The sequence below is a fragment of the Neopsephotus bourkii genome, unplaced genomic scaffold (assembly GCF_033783945.1).
Source record: "Neopsephotus bourkii isolate Nb327-2 ecotype Australia unplaced genomic scaffold, CSIRO-AGI_Nbou_v1 NB_1574, whole genome shotgun sequence".
NCBI classification, from domain to species: Eukaryota; Metazoa; Chordata; class Aves; order Psittaciformes; family Psittacidae; genus Neopsephotus; species Neopsephotus bourkii.
Genome location: NW_026902050.1, coordinates 1,634,369 through 1,655,481, shown reverse-complemented (window position 1 = coordinate 1,655,481; position 21,113 = coordinate 1,634,369). Strand labels below are relative to the sequence as shown.

The window sequence follows — 21,113 nt, the reverse complement described above, 5'->3', positions numbered from 1 at the left end:
GAAATTTAAGAATTTGAAAGTTGATATAAGAGCTAGTGCATAAACGGAATGATTTTTAATGATTGGATTAGGTGAAGGTTGGTTTGGAAAAATACAGCTACTTAGTTTATCCTACAAATTAATAATTTATATCTCCAAATACTTAAGAATGTCCATTAATTGCTCGTTAGTGCTCTCTAGTGATTTTTCAAATGCAGTGCACTGTTGCTCTGCTTTATTAGAGATGTCTGTTTCTGAAATAATTCATTTATGCTTTCCTTGTATTGGGTCAAGTAGCAGATTAGTAGATTTTTGGAAGGAGCATTTCTGCATTAGAAGTTGACTGACCTTATCTTAACTGGATCAGTATTTCTTCTCTCCTCATCCTAGTCAGGAGAGGATCCTATGAAAAGAATGCAACACTTTGGTTTAGATTTAACTTTCAGTTGCAGTTTCTGCAAATAAATTGCAAATTATTTCAGAGCGCCATAAATTCTGCTTTTTGCCTTCCCCACCCCCTAAGGGCTTATTCATACTTCTTGAATTGGTCTTTGTTATTTATTGCTTGACCAGCTGGAGTCAAAGCAGTAAAGATGTATTTTTCATTACTGGTGTTTCCATTAGAATTCATTCGTTGAGTTACAGAAAGGGAAAATAGTATTTTGTTGCATGCTGTTACCATTAGAGTAAGACTGTGAGCTATATTGACGCTCTTGAACAATATGAAAAGTATTAGGTAGTGACATTTGGTGCTGAATAGGATTGTAGCATAACAGGAATTTAGACTACATGCTTATGGGTTGTTCAACTCGCCTAACAACAGGGAGGGGGTTTTGTGTTGCATTTAGTAACAGAATTGAAAACGTACAGGTAACAGAACCTATTATTTGAGAGTCTTAAGCTTTGGTGGGCAGGACTGGGTAAGGAGTTGTGGACACATGACATTGTTGCCTTAAGAAATGTGTAATTTTTGATGCCTAAATTTTCAAAACTACTTCTCTCAAAAAACTTTTATTTTCTAATCGTTTATTTTACTTTTATTCATGTTAGTGACCCAAGATCTCATATTCCTTTCTTTCATTCAGGGAGCCTAGAAAGGTTGTCCTCCATCGAGGATCAACAGGTCTTGGTTTCAACATTGTTGGAGGAGAAGATGGAGAAGGAATTTTCATCTCTTTCATCCTTGCAGGAGGGCCAGCTGACCTGAGTGGAGAGCTTAGGAAAGGAGATCGTATAATTTCTGTAGGATTCCTTGCTTCTTTTATTTAAACAACGAAAGTTTTCCCCTGCCTGGTTATTAATGCCATTTAATTATTTATATTCAAAGAATACCATTAACTGAGCTAAATTTGAGACAATGAAACAGATGCCAGTATACTTCCAAAGTATCTGAGGACTTTAGACTGCCTCAGTTTCTCATTTGTAACCTGATTAAAATAGCATTTTTGTATGTGATGCTATTTGTCAGTGACACTATCCAGTGAAGACATTAACGTATCTGTATGTCTATAGCTGAGGGGTGTGTTTATCTAAATTCAAATAATGTGGGTTTCAGAAATAAGCCTTCTACTGAGATTGGAGACACTTTGCAGTAGTGTCTAAAATTGGGTGCTTCTTGGAGTAACTGCCAGACTTCCCATTAGTCTTAAATAGATCCATCTCATACCTGCCTAAGGGCTTTTTCTATATTGGTACTGAAGGTTGTAAAGATTTTGCCAGTGTGTTTGTGAAATTACTTAATTTATGGAGAGTAATTTCTTTGGACAACTGCATTGTAATTTGGTAGTTATTTAGGAGGATTTTTTTTTCCTCTTAAATTTTGGCTCTGCTGTTACTAAAATGCTGGTATTATTTTAGTTTGAACTATGAAAAATGATTTTGGTCTAAAGTGTGACACACATTTCTGCTTCATTTTTTTCTGATGCTATTTTTAAGTGTGCTGCATTGAAAACAAGGATAGACCTCCACACCATGGAGGGCATGGTCTGCCACTGGATGTTAAACACAGTGGTCTGTAGGCACACTTTTTGACTAAAGAGATCACTGAAACCCTGTTGTTCACCTCACCTTTTTTGCCATCACAGTAACTTTCGGTGCATCTCCTTTAAAAGACAGAAAAGGGTCTTAAACAAGAAGAAAATTGGCCTGGCAAATGCAGTTGCATTAAGTTATATGCTTTGTCAGTTACAGTATTTCTTAACAGATGGGTATATGTGAGAATGGATTTATTGACTTTGCATTTCAGTAAGGATGAGTAATATTGGAAACAGGGAAAACTTGCATGGCATGAAACTAGTTTCATCCATTTTTTTTGGGGGGGGGGGATTTTCTTTTTGTTGTTTTTTTTTCCTACTAGTCTGTTCTGTGATGATAAACAGAAATAATTACTTTGATAAAGAGCATTATTGTGTTACCTGTAGGTAAATGGAGTAGATCTAAAAGCAGCAACACATGAACAGGCAGCAGCAGCCCTCAAGAATGCAGGCCAAGCAGTAACAATTGTAGCTCAGTACCGTCCAGAAGGTAAGTGTTGCCTTATGTTCAAGTTCACTTCTGCAATTTGAAACTCAAAAGATAATCTGTTTAAAAGATAAACTGTCCTTTCAACCCACCTAAAGCCTCTTTTGGGGAGAGAAGAAACAAATAATGCAAGAGATGGACACATACTTGTCAGGGTAATTGCAAGCGACCAGATAGGAACCTGTGCAAGTGTTTGTGCAACATGACATTTCTTGCTCTAATGGTGTTCAGAATTTTGATTTCTTCAGTAAATGTTAGCGCTGTCATAACATAAAAATTAGGCCAGTAAATCCAGAACTTAATAGAAATACCACATTGTTATTTCTGTATTTCACAGTTGCCTTCAACCTTTATTTTCCTTAGTGGTAGAAGGATAAAAGACTAATTACTTCTCTGTTGAGTTGAATTAGATGATCTAAGGAGACTGTCAGGTTTTCATTCTTCTGTTTAATATTGAGCTTGTATTTCTGTTTATCCAGAGATTTCTTCTGTCCAGATTAGACTGCAGCTGATGCTGATTAACCACACTTGTTTTTTCTGCAGAAGCTAAGTAATACTACATCATCAAAATACACCTATTTGTCCTCTTGTATTTCTACAGCACCTTTCAAATTTAAAAAATTCAGTAGTCTAAAGTCATATGCTCACATTGAGTCTGTAAACCAATATATTATTGCTTATATAAGAAGACATTTTTGATGTCTTATTATGAACTGTGATGATCAACAGCTTCACTGATTTTGCTAAAATGAATGGCCCATCACTAAATCTTTCTTGCAGTGACGTGTCTGCTTAAACCTTTTGTTTAACAGTACTGGTAAGGAGTAAGCGTGTTTATCGGGATTGGACACTGAGCAGCACTGCTGCATTTAATTGAAATTGTTAGGTAGTTGACTGCAGTGCACTTGTTCTTCATTCTTTATTTCTTCTCTTCTGTTTCTTCTATTCTTTCCTCTCCAAGTCTTTGAACATCAGCTTTCACATTTCCCTCTTCTCCCTGCCCGTTTGCGTCAATATCATACATCTTCACTGACTCAGGAACTCTAGGTCAGTTAGTCTTACTAGTCAGTAATAAGGCCAGCTGATTCCTTTGTGTCTGGCTCATGGTCAGATCCCTGCAGCCAGCCATGTTGCTTGATATCTGTTGTCTTGAGGGTGTGCATCCTCTTCACATGTTGAATCTGTAGATTGCTCTTGTTCCAGGATTTGTTTTCTAGGAGTGCTCACTCTGAGACTTTCTTTTAGAAAGAATAGTAAGATCAGCATTGTTTCCGGAGTATTTGCTTTAGCTTTGTATCAGAATTGTCAAATATTTCTGTTGATACACTTGGCCTGTCCTCTGCTTAGCTCTTCAGTGTTGTAACATGTAGGTTAAATCATTACACCTTGCTTCTTGCGCAGGGATCCCTCACCTTAGTGAGAAGTAAAACTTGTGCTTTTATTTGCCCATTACTTGGCCTTCTGAGCATTTGGACACTTTTTTGTTCAGGGTGGGCATTCTTGGTCACCATTTCTTCTGCCAGGAATGTCCATTTGCACGTGGCTCCTGGTAGCAGAGCAGATGTTCTGTGGAAGAATATCTGAGAATACAAGTGGGGTGGGTTTGTTGTGTTGGTTTTTTGTTGTTTTTTTTTTTGTTGCCAGAAAACATACCTAAACTTCATGCAAAAGCAGCAGTTTTTCAGTCCATCTTTTCTGGGATTCAGAAAATTCTTTAAAAGAATCCCTTCATGCTCTGAAAGAACATTTTTTTCCTCTCAGAATAAGAGAACTAAGCATTTTGGATGGCTGCTTTTCTTTCTGTATTGGAAATAACAGCTTTCTTCATTACCGCTTGTCCAAGTGGATAACTTATTTTCTTAAAACATGTATTGAGGTGCTTGACTTACTGATGAGATTTTGAGTCATTGAAGAGAGATTTGCCCAGAGCAGCATACGCTGCCTGTTAGCAATTTCTCAATGACTTGTCATTTATAGACTTCAAACCTAAAGCTGTACTCATCCCTTCATGTATGCATTTGTATGCATTTGAACTGTATTGGGAATGCAGTTCTCAAAGAATTATAGGGCCCATTTGGGAGGATGCATGAGGGAGATGTTACTTGAATTATCCTAGATTATGGGCAGACATCTGACATATTAAACAAAGAAAGAATTTTGGATTTTTTCCCCCTTTTTTTTTAAGATGCTTGGTCTGCATGACTGTCTGAAATAGTGCTTCAGATCTCCATTCACAGATATTGGAAGCATGCTAGGGCTTACTCTACCCTTTTGAAGTATGCTCTGAAACAAAGGTGTAACTAGGAGGTAGAGATTCATTCTAGTGCCATTTAGAGGCAAAATATGAATTGACACCTGGCCAGCCTACTTCAGAGAGCTCTAGTTACTGATACCTGACTGACATCTCTGCTTGCCTTTTTCTTACTGCTCATAAAAAGACAACGAATGGAATTCCAGCTGCAACCTTCTTTCAGGACTGCAAGAAGGCTGGAGAGGGACTTTTTACAAGGGCATGTTAGGGATAGGACAGTTTTATTTAAATGCCTTTAAATAGAAAAAGGGGAGATTCAGATTTTAGAATCAGGGAAAAGTTCTTCATCATGAGAGCGGTAAGACATTGGAACAGGTTGACCAGGGAAGCCGTGGATGCCTCATTCCTGGAAGTGTTCAAGGCCAGGTTGGATGGGGCTTTGAGCAACCTGTTCTGGTGGAAGGTGTCCCTGTCTGTGGCAGGGGGTTGAAACTGGATCATCTCTAAAGTTTCTTCCAACCCAAACCATTCTGTGATTCTGTGTGATCCCTCTCACTTGAATCATTTAAGTTGGGAAATTATACACCACATATATATAAAATTACCTCCACTTTTTGCTTATGGTGTTCAAAAAAGCATCAGCAAGTATTAAAATGAAGAGTTCATAACATCGTTGATCATCACTGGTGTTTCTCATATGTCTTTGTAAAGATAGATAGCATCAGTTACAACTGCTTATATTGTATGCATATTTTATTTACATTTATAAATCCAGCAGGATTTTGTAACAGATGCTGACAGCTAGGACAGACCAAGGAGATTTTAGACATCCATCAGAGTTCATTATGACCATGTGAATAGATTCAGTATGATAGGAGCATTTGGAAGACACTTGGGACCAACTCACTTCACTCCCTTTAATTATATATGATGGTTTGTATGTTCATGGATGTGGTGGGGAATTCTAATTTATATTTTCATATCCTACCATATTAACTCTATTAGAAATTACCCGTTTGTCTTTCTCCTCAGATTTTTGGGGAAGAGAGGAGTTTTGCAAGCAGTTCTTTCATAGAAAAGTCTGAGCAGGCTGTAGAAAAATTAATCTTGGCAAAACTACTGTAATGGAAAGGGTTGAATTTTCAGTATCTGTGTCTTCAAATCCGTGGTTTATGAAACACTGGTTGCTGGATTTGGGATAGGCTGATATGGTTGAATGATACTGCTTGTATTATATCCCTGCTCAGATTGCATAACTGCTGACTTTTTTTCCCTTAAATCTCAGAAATGTTCCTTAGTTACAGAACTGGGTGAAAACAGATGTAATCTCATTTCTAAAAATGCCTATCTGGGCATTCATTTATTTTCCAGCAGTGTTCAGTAAATTTGAGAGATATCTTATAAAATTTTCCTAGTGTACTGAATCAAATTACAGCAATTTACCAGCACCCTTTGGGATAGCTAAAAGCCAGCTAGGGAATGTGAAGGTATTTTCCTGTTTACAAAAGTGACTCGCGCGTCAAGTACCCCTTTGGTACAGTAGTGTCACAGCTGTAGTCAACTGACTGCGCTTTCTTCTTGTAAGATTCCATGCTTTATCTGGCAGCTTACCTAGGATGTACTTTTATAAATTGTTGAGTCACCAGTTGGGTTGTACTTGTACATCCTTTTATATTACATACACGCACACACGTGTGTGTTTATAAAACCTCCCTAGTTGCACTGATCAGTGGGGATGAACCTGCTGGGGATGGATGCTGCAGAGGAGGGGTCTGTGGTATGTTCAGAATAGAAGTTTGAGAAGTCTCGGAGTTATTCTGTAGAAGTGTAGTGGGGAAGTCAGGATATGGTTCTCATTTTTTTTCTTCATTTGGAAGCTTTTCCTTATTCCTTCACTTGTAATGCAAATTTCTGTCTCCTTTCAAGACAACATTCATTAATAAAAACGGATTTTGCTTTACTGTGAGTTCCACTGGAAATGAAGTACCATGACCTCCAGCAGTTTTAAAGAAAGGGATGTTGCTTCAGTGCACAGAAGCATTTTGATGAGCCATTTTCATTTGTAGAAGTTCCTGACCCATTTCATTTTTTTTGTTGCAGAGGCACCTCAGTGACCCACTGCTGTCTTCCTTCTTTGAGTTTTCTACAGGTGTAGAGTAGCAAGGAAAATTTGTGTATGAGTGTGGAAGAATGAGAGGAAGCTCTAGGCAATTTGGATATATGTGTATCTCCTGGGAGTGGGGATTCAGAGATGATTAGAATTATGATCATGATACATAGCAGAGGCAGAAGAACGTGGGAGTCTCAGTGCTTGAAGAGGCTGTAGTGAGGAGAGAAGCAGCAAGGGGGAAGTATAGGGCTATCTAGAGGTGTACAGCACTTAGAGGGCCCTCCCTTCATTTCACATTGCCATTTCCATTGTTATGTCCACTACAGAGGTCATCTGGAACTTTGTTATGTGTTTTGAGAATGACATGCTAAGATTGTTACCTCAAAATTCAGAATTCCTTGAAAGTTAGGTTTTGCTGTACTGAAAGGGTATGTGGTGCCAGTAGGCTACATAACTGTATTATAGCTTGAGTGCATTTAAGTGTTTAAAAATAAGAAAAATAGCCAAATAAATACATTATAAAAAGAAAACCGTGTTTGGTTGAGTTTGGATGGAAAATGATTTTGTGTATTGAACGTTGTTTTTTTTCCTTGCTTATAATCTACAAGATCAGAATGGGGCAATTAATGTGTTTGTAATTGCAGTTAATGTTATACTTAATTGTGACACCTGCTCTTGGAGGGGCTTGAAAAATAAAGCAGGCTGATGATGTGTATCATTGGTCACCATGCCCTTCCGCCAAAGCAGGAGCAAAATTCAGAAAAGTAGCAGCACTTTTTTTCTCAAGGATCCACTTGATATAAAAAAAATAGAATTATAATTTTAACTAGTACAGCAGTAGTCTCTTTTCCTGTGAGTTATTAGCTGCCTGTTATTTAGAGTTTAGAATCTACACTGATATTCTCTTTGTAATTCAGCTCAAATCCATCTCTATATATCCATTTCATTTTTAAAAGGGTAGTAAGACAGTTAAGTGATGAGATTAGCTCCAAGTTCTTAGGTGATTGGGTGGATCAGTGTGGGTCTTTCCAAGAGAAGATTTCAAGGTATTTTGGTAAAACCTCTGCTTCTGAACTTACACTGTTCATATAGGTAGTTAGCACACATTTTTTCGTTTGGTTTTATTAAAGGAAATAAGGGGTTTCTGTCGTGGAATGTGTTGAAGATTTATAGGTCAATCAAAACTATTTGTATGTTGTTAGCCAGATTTTTAGGTGGATTTTCTTGTGTTTTTTGTTTTGAAGGAATGTATCCATCTACTGAAAATAAGATCCAAATATGACAGCTTTGTAATTGTTTTTTTTTCTCTCTTTAAAACAAATGAGTCAAAGGGGGAAAAATAAAAAACCCAATGCTTTGTTAAAGCTCACCTTTCAGTGGCCAGTATATGGCCAATTTTTCTGTTACTGACACTTCATCTATGCAGTGTTTTCTGTTGGAAATTAAAGAAGAGGTAACTAAGCCCTGGGAAGTAGTATTGCTTTCATGTGTATAAGCTAAGATTATTTTCTAAGCATTTGGCTTGAAATACATTGTATATCTTCTATTGGTAGAAGTCCAGCTGGGGTAGCACAAAGCCAATAATGCTTTTCCAATACTTAGTTTTCAGCATTTGTTTTGTATCAAGAGAGTAGCTGAAAAACAAAGGTGGTTTAAAAGATAAATATATCCCAATTTCATAAAATGAGAATTTATTATAAAAAATCCTGCTTTGGAATATGTGGTTTTTATTCTTCCAAACCTTCATTCCTGTGTGTTTGTACCTGGGTCTACTCATTTGCGATTAATCCAGATTAGTCAGTTAAAGTACCTTTAAAATCAGGCCCATTAAGATTAGAAGAAGGGTTCTGCTATATATATCGTCCAGATAGATGCTATAAGGCGGCTTATACATGTTTTAATCCTTTAAAACCTCACTTCTACTCTCTAACATAATGAATAAATTTGTTTGTCTGAGTAGTGCAGACTTTTACAAGCTGTGAATGTGTGGTAGATCTTCAACAATATTTTTGGTGAACTCAGTTCAGCAGTGACCGGATCCAGTCTGTTTCTGATTTTTCAGGCTCTGTGGGAGGTGTTCTTAACTAAGTACAAATGCAGTTTTTCTAATCTGTTTTGAAATACCATCGACCTAGTCTTTCAGGTGATTAATGGAGTACAAGCTCATTACACATTAAGAATGCATGAAAGCCACCAATAGCATGTGGAATACATTGTGATCTCTCTCAGGTCTTGTTAATATAAAATGACAAGCATTGAAGCCAGATATCTCCTCAAAAATAATTTATGCTTTTATTGTGGCCCATGCATTTTAATAGGTAACCTCTTTGCTAGTGTCTTTGAGTGGTAGTACTAAATATGCTATACTCCACAGCCTCTTCTTCTAACTTAAATTTATAGTACAGTCTGTAACAACGAAAGGTATGCAAAACAAATGGTACTTATGAATTTATCAAATACCAGGTAGTGGTACATGATTAGACTCATAAATACAGCTTCAGTCATCTACATGCTGTCGTAGTTCTGCCTCAGAAGCTTAGAACTGAAAACCACTGGAACGTTAATACAAGATCAGTGTGGTGGTGGCCATCCTAACTTGATACCATTTCTCACTTTGTTGGCACCATGAAAAGGAAAATTGAATATTCTGAGAGTGGAGAAAAGACTATAAATCTGTAGTTATATAAAACTTACAGGAATCCTGCTTTGACAGATCAAGTGGGGCCTGCTAAAAGAAGGGCTTTCTACAGACAGATGGGAAGAGGGAAGCAAGGGGCATACTTTTTTAATTAAAGTGAACTTTTTCAGCTCTTCATGGGTTCAATATATGTAAGATTCTCAGATTCTCAGTGCTGTGCTGCCATCTGTTCCCTGTACACACATCTATACTTCCTTGAATTGCTTTTCCTTCTGTGCTGTTAGGTGAATTTTCCATTCCTTGTCGTAGTCTTCTGTTCTTTTACCCCATTTTCTAGAATGTGTTCCAGACCAAAATAATTTTCATTGCAACCTCTTTTTCTCTTCCCCTGCCTGTGCAGACTACTTACCATGTAGCATCTTGCTGCCCACCAGATAGACAGTACAGGAACGTTTCACTGGTCAGATCCTTTCTCTGAAGGTTTGATTTCTGATAAACATTGACATTGAAAACACTACAGTTTTCTAGGTAAAATCACTTTAGGACTTTGGGAGTAATCTTCTAGGATTTCCTAATTCCCCCCCTACCCCCTTTCCCCCCCCTTTTTCTTTTTTTTTTCTCTTTTTTTTGTTAAATTTTTGCTGTGTAATACATGCAGACGTGAAATTGAGTGAATTTAGTCTAGTTTTGCACTATCTGCTTATCCAGTATAATTCTAAAGTTTAAAGTTGATCTCAGATGTATCCATCCAATGTTCTTAAAAACTGATTATATGTAAACCTGAGTAGGCTCTTTTCTTTCCCTTTGGCAACGGTGGGGCACTGTTGGGTAAGTGCCATGAACTGAAGCAGCAGATGCTTGTGCTTCCTCAGGCTCTGTGTTGTGATAGCAAGTACCACTCCCTCCCTGCTCCTAAACTTACTGGAAACTTAGAGAACATTCTAGCCAAGAAGAAAGGCTGTTATGTTATTACTTCATTGCATTTCATGTTAATCTTGCTGCATATTACCCTTTGTTAGATGTATAGCATTAGTGGCTTTCCTAAAATTGAGGACATTAGAAGAGATCATGAGTTAAGTTCTGTTCACTGCTGTTGCATATACATCAGGTTTCAGATCCTGGTTAAATTATTACGTGAAAGGATTGAGGATTTGGATTGTGTGGTTCAGTCTTGTTTTTAATTTCATGGGGCGTATGGAGGGGATGTTTCTTGTGCCACCATTGTTTTTATTTAAATACTATTTCAGAATCTCAGTGTTTTGAATGGCTCCAGAAATTGGAGGCATATTTGTACCAGCCTAGTCCATTTGGGTTAAAGTCAGTTTTGCTTTTTCATTTAAATACCCTTTGTCCTTTGTTTGGTTACCCTAATGACATTATACCAGAGATCAGTCGTTTTTCTTCTCAGCCAAGCTCTTCATTAGCTCTCAGCGAAGAAAGACTGCCCTTTTTATCTTGCTCGCTGTGCCTGTTCCAGCTCCTAGTTTCTGGAATGTTGAAGGTTTTATATTTATATGTACATTGTGTGGTTTTGTCACAGTTAGCCATGTTGGGAGTTTATTGTGCTGTTCACTGTATTTTAGGGGGTAAAAATAAAATCAATTTTGTCATATACATATATATATGTATGTAATATTACAAGGATGCTTGAGAGGGACTCTTCATTAGGGACTGTAGTGGTAGAACAAGGGGTAGTGGGTTCAAACTTAAAAAGGGGAAGTTCAGATATAAGGAGGAAGTTCTTTACTGTGAGGGTGGTGAGGCACTGGAATGGGTTGCAAAGGGAAGTTGTGAATGCTCCATCCCTGGCAGTGTTCAAGGCCAGGTTGGACAGAACCTTCGGTGACATGGTCTAGTGTGAGGTGTCCCTGCCTATGGCAGGGGGATTGTAATTTGATGACCCTAAGGTCCTTTCCAACTCTAACTATTCTATGATTCTGTGATTCTGCGTTTCCCATAAGAAAGAATGGAATTATGAAGAAAACCATTCTCCAGCATTTGGGAGGATGTTGTGGTGATAAGCTGAATGAAATAGGTAATTTAGGCTTACAGTGGTATTCTGTAAACATTGAAAATACTGGAGAATATGAGAGTACATGAAGGTGAGGTATCACTCTGTGCATGCCTAGTTCTCATCCCATAATCCCTAAATACTTGCTTTCCAGTCAGAGAAAAGTGTTAAGCTAAGATCGTGCTTTTGTTTTTATCCAGTACTTCCGCTTTAATGTTATTTTAGCTAAGGGGGTTTCCTACAGAGTCATCTCTGTCTGGTATATCCATTTATATAGAGTCTTCCATTAGTGTAAATTTGATGCTACTTCTTTGCAATTTGTTGGCTTTTTTTTGTTTGTTTGCTTTGTTTTGTTTTGTTTTGTAAGTAGTAAGGTGTCACTGGCAGGGATTGATTAAAACCAGGTGTGTAGGTAGTTACAAATTTTCATTTTGTTTGGATTTCATTTGATACATACACATCTCAGATATGAGTCTGCAGTCTTGCTATTGATGGTTCCCTCTTACAGAGCATGTAAGAGGGAGCAGCTGTGGACCATCTTCTGACTGCTATCTTGCATCTACTTTTCTACATTTCATAAACTACCAGATGGTATCAATTCAATAAGAGATTGAAGGTGCTGAAGACAGTTTGAATTACAGAGATAGAAATATAACCTCTCCTAGACAGATGAGCAGAGCTCAAAACCCCAAAATCCCAACTGGTTTTCCTCCCCAAACCCAATGATTTTGAGATTTCTATCCATGCATTTCCTCCCAGAGCCTTCTGTAAGAGGAATATAACTCAGATTTTTAGCTTGCTGTACGCCAAAGGGTTTCACCATATTCCATCTGTGCAGAGTGTTTAAGCTTTTCCTAAATATGACATCTGTTGGCACCTCTTCTTTTTGAACATAGAGCCTTCTCAACCCCAGCCCATTAGTTTCATTTTTTGCTTTATTGGTATGGCAGGAGCCTCTATGTAGAAATTATTCTCCTTTTTACTCCTACAGAATTCCCTGCCACTCATTCAGCACTTACTTTCCAGGAGTTCTGATGTGAAAAATTAAATTACTCCAGGAGACTGCAAGACCAGCAACCCAAAGATGATGTATAGGATAGAGTTAAGCGATAGTAAGGAGTAACTTCCCCTGTTAACTCTCTTATGTACTACATGCTACATAGGAGGGAATCAGTTATTTCAGCATTTGACACATGGTACTTTCTTAACAGAAATTTGTGGTCTTTTCCAGTATCTGTTGCAAAGAACTGCGGGTATTTTCAGTACTGAACAGGCTGTAGCACTAGAAAAAGCTTGGGTTATCTGGTGTTTTCAATGCTTAGTTTCCTTTCACTGGGAGGGTAGAGGAGGGGAGGAGAGGGAATCACTTATGTCAGAAACCTCAGCTACCATTTGTACAGTATGTTTCAGTTTGACAGCTTCGATCTTCCAAAACACCCAAGAAACAGGTGGGAGGCTTAAGAGATAATTTCTCAGGTAAAATAAGTAAAATGAAGTGACTTAGCTGAGGCCACGCAGTACAGCAGTAGCGCAGCAGGAGTGTACTTCTCTCTTTGCTTGCATCTGGGTCATTTCCCTAAAGTATATTGTTTTCTAAAAGATGTAATTTTTTCATATTCCTTTTAGGTTACCATCCTGTCATCTTAAATTATTTTGCTATTAGTGGTATCACTGGTACTGGTGGAAATAGTTTTTGTTTCTCTTGTTAACCAACCTTGTCAGTCTGATTTAGTGCTGGTAAATTACTTCATCTGGACTTTGTTAACATGCAGTCAATGCTGTTTTTAAAACTAAGATGCTGTCTTAAGAACTAACAGCTTTTGTTTTTAAAGGACAAAACTCAAGGTTATTTAAGAGACTGTGAATATTGCCATGTTCTGGACAGGGTTAATAATTGCTGGTGCTTGAGCATCAGATTTATTAGTAACCTTGATGAAGTGATAACCAGAAACTGGTTCACAGAATATTCTTCTGTAACTTTTTTTTTTTCTTCTGTGGTTAGCTTGTGCTCACTGTTTGAGTTTGTGGGGAGAAAATGCCCCAGAATGTAATGCAATAAATCAGTTGTAGTCTTTAGATAAGTGTTGAAGGAATCTTTAGTGATTTTTTTGCATTTTAAACCCCTGTCTTGCATTTCCCGTGTGAGTTGATGAGGACAGGGAATAAGGGTGCAGCTAGGAAGAGCAGCAAAGTACCCAGTTCAGCAGCTGCCAGCCACACACACCCTGGCTCTCCTAGTGTTGACTTGTTCTAATCTGGCATCACGTGGTCTACTAGCGAAGGTGGTGGCTGCAGAACGTTTCTTTAACTAGGAAGATTTTACAAGTGGATCTGTTGATCCTGAAGTCCAAACTATTCAACTGAAGGAAAAACTAACTTGTTCTGAGTTCATATTTTATGCTGACAGCATGTAAGTACCTCACTTCAGGAAATGTTTGTCCTGAAGAAGCTGTTATTTTACTTGCCTGTCTTTGTAGCTAAAATCAAATGCATTTAGCTTAGTTGTAATGGTACATAGCGCTGTTTAAGAGCACAATCCGTTTTTCCAGGATTAACATTGTACATAATTCTTGAGAGGGAGTTAGAATCACTAGTGCTGTTTAGAAGTGGATTAAAATTCATGCGAGAATTCTGGAATATTTTTTTTTTCCTTTGCTCAGCTCCAGTGGAAACATTGTATTATTCAGGGGATGTTCTGCTTATTTCCCACCTTGTAGTGCTAAATTCTTTATCTAATTCAAGTCTGGTAATTTTAGAGTATAGGCACTTTTCATTCCCATTTCTTTAAAATTTAAAATATATAGTTCTTTATTATAAGCTTATCCATTTCACATGGATGTTTTGAAGTTTTCTTTTTGTCAGGGATTAAACTTTACCTGTATCAGTCTTTATTACTATAAAAATGATATTGGTAGAAATGGTTGTCTTAATTAGAAAAAAATAGTTACTGTAACCTATAGATTAAGCCCACAGAATTTTGAAGTATAGTTTGCTTATTTATTTGCTTTGTCTAATCACAATTATTTCAAATTTTAATTGCTGAAGTTCAAGGAAAATAAATTTCAATACCTCCCTTTCTTGCAGAATACAGTCGTTTTGAAGCTAAAATACATGATTTACGGGAACAGATGATGAACAGTAGCATTAGTTCAGGATCAGGATCTTTGCGAACCAGCCAGAAGAGATCCCTCTATGTCAGGTAATCATCTTTCTCATAGTATTGCTAGTGTATTTCTTCTGCAGACTTGTATTTCTGTATTTGGATTTTTAGAGAGTTATTCATTATTGAACTTAACAAATGTATGTTTATATGTAAAATATATTAAAAATAAAAGTTAATTTTAGATCAGTTAATATAATGGTTTAAAAAAAAGTAATAGCCATGAGGCTATATAATAGCCATGAGCCACTCTGTATGAGTGCTGTTACTTGCTTTTTGTCTTACTTCAGAGATCATAATCTTCCAGCAAAAATGTTCTGAAAGTCAGTGTATGTGTGGAGTCTTAATAAATTGCTTAATTCAGTTTGTGGTTTTTTGACAGTAGCCTTCATATTCTTCCTTGTTCAGTTCTTTACTTCAGATTTGTCTCCCTTTACTTAGGCTTTGACATACTTCCATCTTACTTCCTTTAGCTTTATTTGTATTCTCAGCTTATATTAAGAAAACTTAATTCTAGATCCAGTGGCATTTTGTTATAGAATATTTTCCATGGTAGCCAAGAGAGCAAATGCATCAAATTAAATGAACGGATTATTCTTCAATAATTTATTCATATAGAATTAAACATAAAGAAGGTTAAAAGGAAGTGGAAATATAAAAGAGCATGAAGCAGTTAAGAAAATGGGTGGTTTCACTGGGAAATTGTGGCAAAGTGCGTCTCATTAATGTGCCAGCGAACTCCTACATCAATTATTCTACACTGATACAGCATAATATTTCAAATAAGGAGTATGGGGAAAAGGGTTGCATTTTTAAGAATAAATTTATTGAATTCCCCAAACCAGCTCATCCCTGGATTAAATAAGGGCCAGCAGTATAATCTTGGCAGGGTCCAGACCATTTTAGGAGAGTAGATAAAACTTCAGTAGTGCTGGTTCTCAGGTTAAACTTGCTTTAAAATGTTGTACGACCTCACTGGCATATCTTCTGAAATTGTAGGCTCAGGGGCTATTGACTTTTCCCATCCAAAGCAGATACATATAGCATTGTGAACAAAATAGTATTGAGCTATGGGACAGGAAGCAAGTCTTACCTGAGTCATTGCATCTATGCTCAGGAAAGTCTCAGTCTTTACAACCTGTTTTTGAAGGCTTTGAAACAAATGTCCTCATACAGGACTTCTGTTTAGATTAACTATGACATACAGTTCTTAATTTTTACCTATTATTTTAGTAGCATTATCTGTGGGGTTCTTTTGCTTTTTTGATTTGGTTGGGTTTACTTTGGTTTTGGTGGTTTGTTTTTTTTTGGGGGGGGGGTGGGGATTTTTTTACTTTAAATATTTTTTGGGGTCAGAATTTAAAACTTAAAACTTTTTAAAATTTAAAAAGGATAAATGCCTTAAATACTAAGCATAAGTGCTTGATATCAGTTATCCATGTTTTAGAATTTCTACAGGTAGGTATACATATGGATATTGTGGTGAGAACTTTGTCCTTTCCATAATCACAAGATTTATTGCTTTAGCCCTCATCATATAACTAAGCCTAAACAATTCTAAATGCTTTTCTTTTGCTTGGTCACCTATAGCCTGATTAGGTTCTAAACTGCTTATGGTCATGTTCATGCACTGGTCTGGTATTGTAAGCCACTGGCAAGTATTTTATGTTTATGTAGCTATTATTCCACTGATGGAAGTCTTTGAGTTTTTGACTGCCAGCTGCAGAAGAAGATGCAGCCTTCCCCAGGTTGTTGGCGGAAAAGCTTTTAAGACTCGGTAATCAGACTTATTTAAAGTCAGAACAAAAATCTAAAATGCAAAAATTCCTCAGGAAAAGTACTTTCCCACCCACATCTCCAAACAGAGGGTGCTGCTGGGGCTTTTGAGATCTACTCTTGTCATCACACCAAAAGATGCCAAAGATTGGTAGGCAACTTAGTATACACAGGATGGGTTCACATCTGTTCTGTCTGGTTTCTGATGTAATTTTGACCTCACTGAAGTAAAGTTTTATGAATCTTTTCACATATTGCTAGATACTGGCAGAACATGTTAGTTATCCAGCCTCTTCCTTCTTATATAAGTCACTCTGGTATGAGCATCTTGCACTCTTAATTGTACCAATTCAAACCTATTTTAGTAACTGAAGTTATCTTTTTTTCTATAATATTTGGTTTTGGATTTTCCATAGAGGATTCCAGTTGCATAACATAATGCTGAATTGATTGGTTAATCCAACAGTAAAATCTTTATAGGCATTCAACCACAATTGCAGAAAGCCTATCAAATAAAACCACTCCAAAAATAATAGTCTGCTGATTTCTCAAAATCATGGTAACAAAATAGCAAGTAATATCAGATACGTCATTGTGTCCCTATAACTGAAACTCGGTATCTTTATGAATAGTCTGCCTCTAAAGAGTGTTTTGGAGGTGTTATATAATATTAAGGAAAAGATTATTGCGTTTTTCTGAAAATAAAATTTAAAGTAAAATGCCAGATTTTTGTTCTTAATTGTATGTATATTAGTATATGGTGAGTAGCAATTTAACAAACACTCCTTGGAAGGAAATACAAATATAGCAATTCAGCAGCAGCTAACTCTTCATTTGTAAATGTAATACCACCTCATCTCCATCTCCCTGCCCTCCCGACTTATTAAGATGTACTGATTTAATGGCTTTCCCTTATTTTTGCTTCATATTTATTTTGCTCTTTAAGAGGAGAGAGATTCTTATACAATATTTCAGTTTTACGTCTGAATTATATCTATATGCTATCCTCCTTCACCTGCAGATTCAAAAAGCAAATGTGAAAAGATGAGATAGCCCAATGGCATCAAGTTTCTATGATATGTTGATAGGGAGTAAATTTGATCCATATTATAGCTCATCTTGCATGCCAAATCTCGCTCTGTGCAATGTGCATAGAATTCAAAATTGAAAATTACTTTTCCCTTTGTGCATTTTTCTGGCATGATACAGTCTAAATTCAAGTAATGGTGCTGATTTCTGCTTGAGTCAGAGCAGAAAATGGTTATGTGTCAAAGTGGCGTAAGATTTGCAGTTTTAAAATCGTTATGAAATCCTAACTGAATCAATTGAAAAAATAAGATCTGGCATTAACACTAGGCCTGAAAAGCGTATTTGCCTGCAGGAGGAGCTTAGCTGGGCATTCCTGTTATTCTGCTAGTTAAAACATCTAGTTTCAAACAGCTTTCCTTAAAAACTCAGAATGAAAAAGAGAGCCTCCTTTATAACCTGAACTTCATTCATTCTGAAGTGGTAAGATTAATTCATGTTTCATGAAATAATACATGGAGATGCTTTTGCTGCAGGAATTGCTTTGTTCAGCAAAAATACCCTAAAAGATGATATGAGTCAGAAAAACTTGATCAGCAGCCTGTGATACTGAAAGTAATTAGTATAGCCCGGTAAAAAGATGTTCTATAAAATCTGGCGCTGTTAACACAGCCATTAAATTTTTGGCTTTGAAACATAAGTACTCATGAAACGTGCAACAACTTCAGTTTCTGTCGACTTGTAAATGGAGGAACCAAGTTACCTTTTTTAGTGCTGAGTAGTAGCTGAGTAATACAAGGTAAAATAAAAGGGAGGATGTGGTGCTTTCTCTGTAATTTTTAGGAGTAGTTGATCAGAAATACCAAGTTTATTTTTTAAGTAACTTCGTGTTTATAACTTACACTAAATAAATATATACGTGGTATTGTTAATACCATGTATTAACAAGTAATAGAAGTCTCCATACAGGGAGTTAATAAAGGAAACTTTTTTTTATATAAAGACAACCAGTCTCTAGAAAAATGTGTCATCTTGCCTGTGAAATGAGTTCTCATTTGGTGACTTGCCAAGCATACAGGAAAAGCCATGTTTATCAGTTGGAATCCAAAGAGATTTTTGTTAATTCTCTTTGCTTTTTGTCTCATTTATTTTATCATTCCTGGTGTTCCTCTAAATTTTAGTGCAGAAGTTGTCACTACTATGTGGTACTCTAACTCATAATAAAACTATTTTTATCAGCTTTGACTTCATTCTCCAATAAAATTATTTTTGTTGAAGTGCCCTCACCAGAGGAGAGGTATTTAATGAAACAGCATTTCACTGTGCAAAAGAACTATTCTGTGTAACCATTTACCTAGTTTGAAGAGCACATATTGATATTATGTTTTTGTCCATTAGTGCTTTTATTTCACTCTTACAAATATTTTTTGTCAAGCAGTCAACACAGCTGTTAATGCTGTTAGGCCCAGTACACTGCTCATATTTTACATTCAAACTAGAAGTTAGAAATAGCACTGGTGAAATCACTGCTTGAATGCTAACAAGAATTCTCAGGAGATAAATTTCATGATGCATTTAATTAAGTCAGTGAAAATGTATACAACTTGAATCTGCATTAAAAATATGGAGTATGTGCAGTTTATTTTGAGACACAGAATGATGCTTGTCCAGAGTCCTTCCTGAACAAGTATGTGCAAAAACAATCTGAAGGAATCATTGGTAGGGGTATAATTTTCTTACCTGCAGTATTCAGGCTATTTCAAAGAAGAAAAGGGTTATAATTTTTAAAAATAATTGGGACATTTCAAGTATATTACGGAATTAAACTAAAACATCTTCTAGTGGAAGTTGCACTGCTGAAGGGAGGTTGTATTTCAACCTTCAAGCTATTTCAAAATTGAAAGCCTAAATTTTATAATAAATTCAACAAACTAAAATTATTGCATGTTTAAATATAGGGCTTTGTGCATCATGAGAGTAAGCTATTTTAAAATGTCTGTCTTGTTCTAGACATATTAGATATTTGTTAAAACTTTTAGCCCTTTCTGAAAAGTTTGTGATACTTTTTATGGCCCAAGAAAGGCATGGGGTCTCCGAGTTCTGGTAGACCTTATGCTAAAGATAAATTGATCTGACAGAAAATTTTAAACTTCTCTGTAAGCAATTTGTCATGAACAAATATAGGTCAGATCCAAAGATATGCACTCAGATGTTCAGAAAGGCAAAATTCACAAAACAAAAATAAGTTTTGGAGCAAACAGCTCCAAATGAGTACTTACATGGGTTATGAAAAAAAAAAAAAAGAATTGGGTATTAAAAATCTAGCAGAAAAAGGTACATAAGACATGTTGATGCATGTTCATGTTCTTCAGCATGAAGAAGCAAACTGAACTTGGACAAGGACACCATTTAAAAATCATTACATTGCAATCTATTGATGCTACTTTGTGATGGACTTGGAATCAAGTCTTTAAACAGAGACAGGGTATCGTTTAGAAGGTTCATCAACTGACAAACATGTGGCCTTACAGATGAAATCAAGTTGAGGTTTTTTTGGCCTAGGTCATATAGGCACGAGGTTCGTACACTTATTTCAAATGTATAATAGGAGTCCTTTATAAGGCATAGTCTTAGGATTATTTTAGGATTTGTAAGGCATAATCTCTTAGAGTTTGGTAAGAGGGTCCTATGACCATTCATTTTCACATCCTCACGAAATGTTCGATTGTGCTGGGAGAAAAATACTGTGTGTCTCTTCAGTTCCTCAGGAAACTGACAGAGGCATAAAATGACCCAACAGGGAGAAAGGAAATGGGGTTTAACCCAGATCAGTTCCACAGTATGGTGGACCATGTGCTTTTCTGGACAATTTTGCTTTCATAAACAAAACTAGGGGTGGGGAGTAAGGGGGAAGGAGTCTGTGCAAAGCAGGCAAAGCTGGGTCTGGGTAATAGCAAACTTGCATAAACCAACCTTGCTAGCATAGGGGGTATTAATAAAACTGTAGTCACACAGCTGGTGTTCAGGTGTTGCTGGTGCCTATTATTTGAAAATAGGCACTTAGAAAATCCTTACAAGAAAGGCTGAGATGACCTTGGAATAGTTGGGAATTTTCCAAAAGAATGCACATACAGTTCTCTGTGTTGAGCCATTATAACAGAGTTGTTGGGGTTTGGGTTTTCTTTTTTTTTTGTTTGGTTGTGTTGGTTTTGTTTGTTTGTTTTGTCTCTGTGAGCAGGACCTTGACTTTCATTTTAGAGAAAGAGTTAATTTTTATTTACTAAAATAATTCCAATTTATAATTTTACATAAACCAAGGTACATTACAGAACTTTAAACAGTGCTCTATGCTGCAAATACTTGCTTGCCTTTTTTATCCTGGGCTGACATGTAACTTGCACTGTGCTAAGTACATTGAATTGCAGGAGGCATCTGCTTGTAGCCCTGTTGTAAAGAACTAGTTTTGCTCTGGATTAAGTTTGTTCTCATGCGCTAAAACCTAGAAGTGTGTTTGAATACTATACTACATATTGTCTCTCTGCGTGTGTGTATATGAGAGAGTGCATTCAGCTGCCTTGTTTTAAGCAGTTGACAGAATGAGGCAATAATTTATGAACACAGGCAGCTTGCTTCATATTTTGT

At 36.6% G+C, this 21,113-nt stretch overlaps 1 protein-coding gene across 32 annotated transcripts in view; it reads left to right on the top strand.

Annotated features, from left to right (window-relative positions):
• The window catches only part of DLG1 (discs large MAGUK scaffold protein 1), a 169,436-nt gene that overhangs the window by 123,584 nt on the left and 24,739 nt on the right, over positions 1-21,113 (top strand). For 31 of the 32 annotated variants that reach the window (XR_009728190.1, XM_061371457.1, XM_061371469.1 and 28 more), the window contains 3 exons: positions 1,065-1,221; positions 2,400-2,502; positions 14,594-14,708. Coding sequence is in view for 31 of the 32 variants with exons in the window: in XM_061371457.1 (XP_061227441.1) it covers positions 1,065-1,221; positions 2,400-2,502; positions 14,594-14,708 (375 nt within the window). In the remaining variant the exon portion in view is untranslated. Of the gene's footprint in view, positions 1-1,064; positions 1,222-2,399; positions 2,503-13,598; positions 13,920-14,593; positions 14,709-21,113 lie in introns of those variants that run through there. The other variant, XM_061371467.1, reaches the window with a different exon arrangement.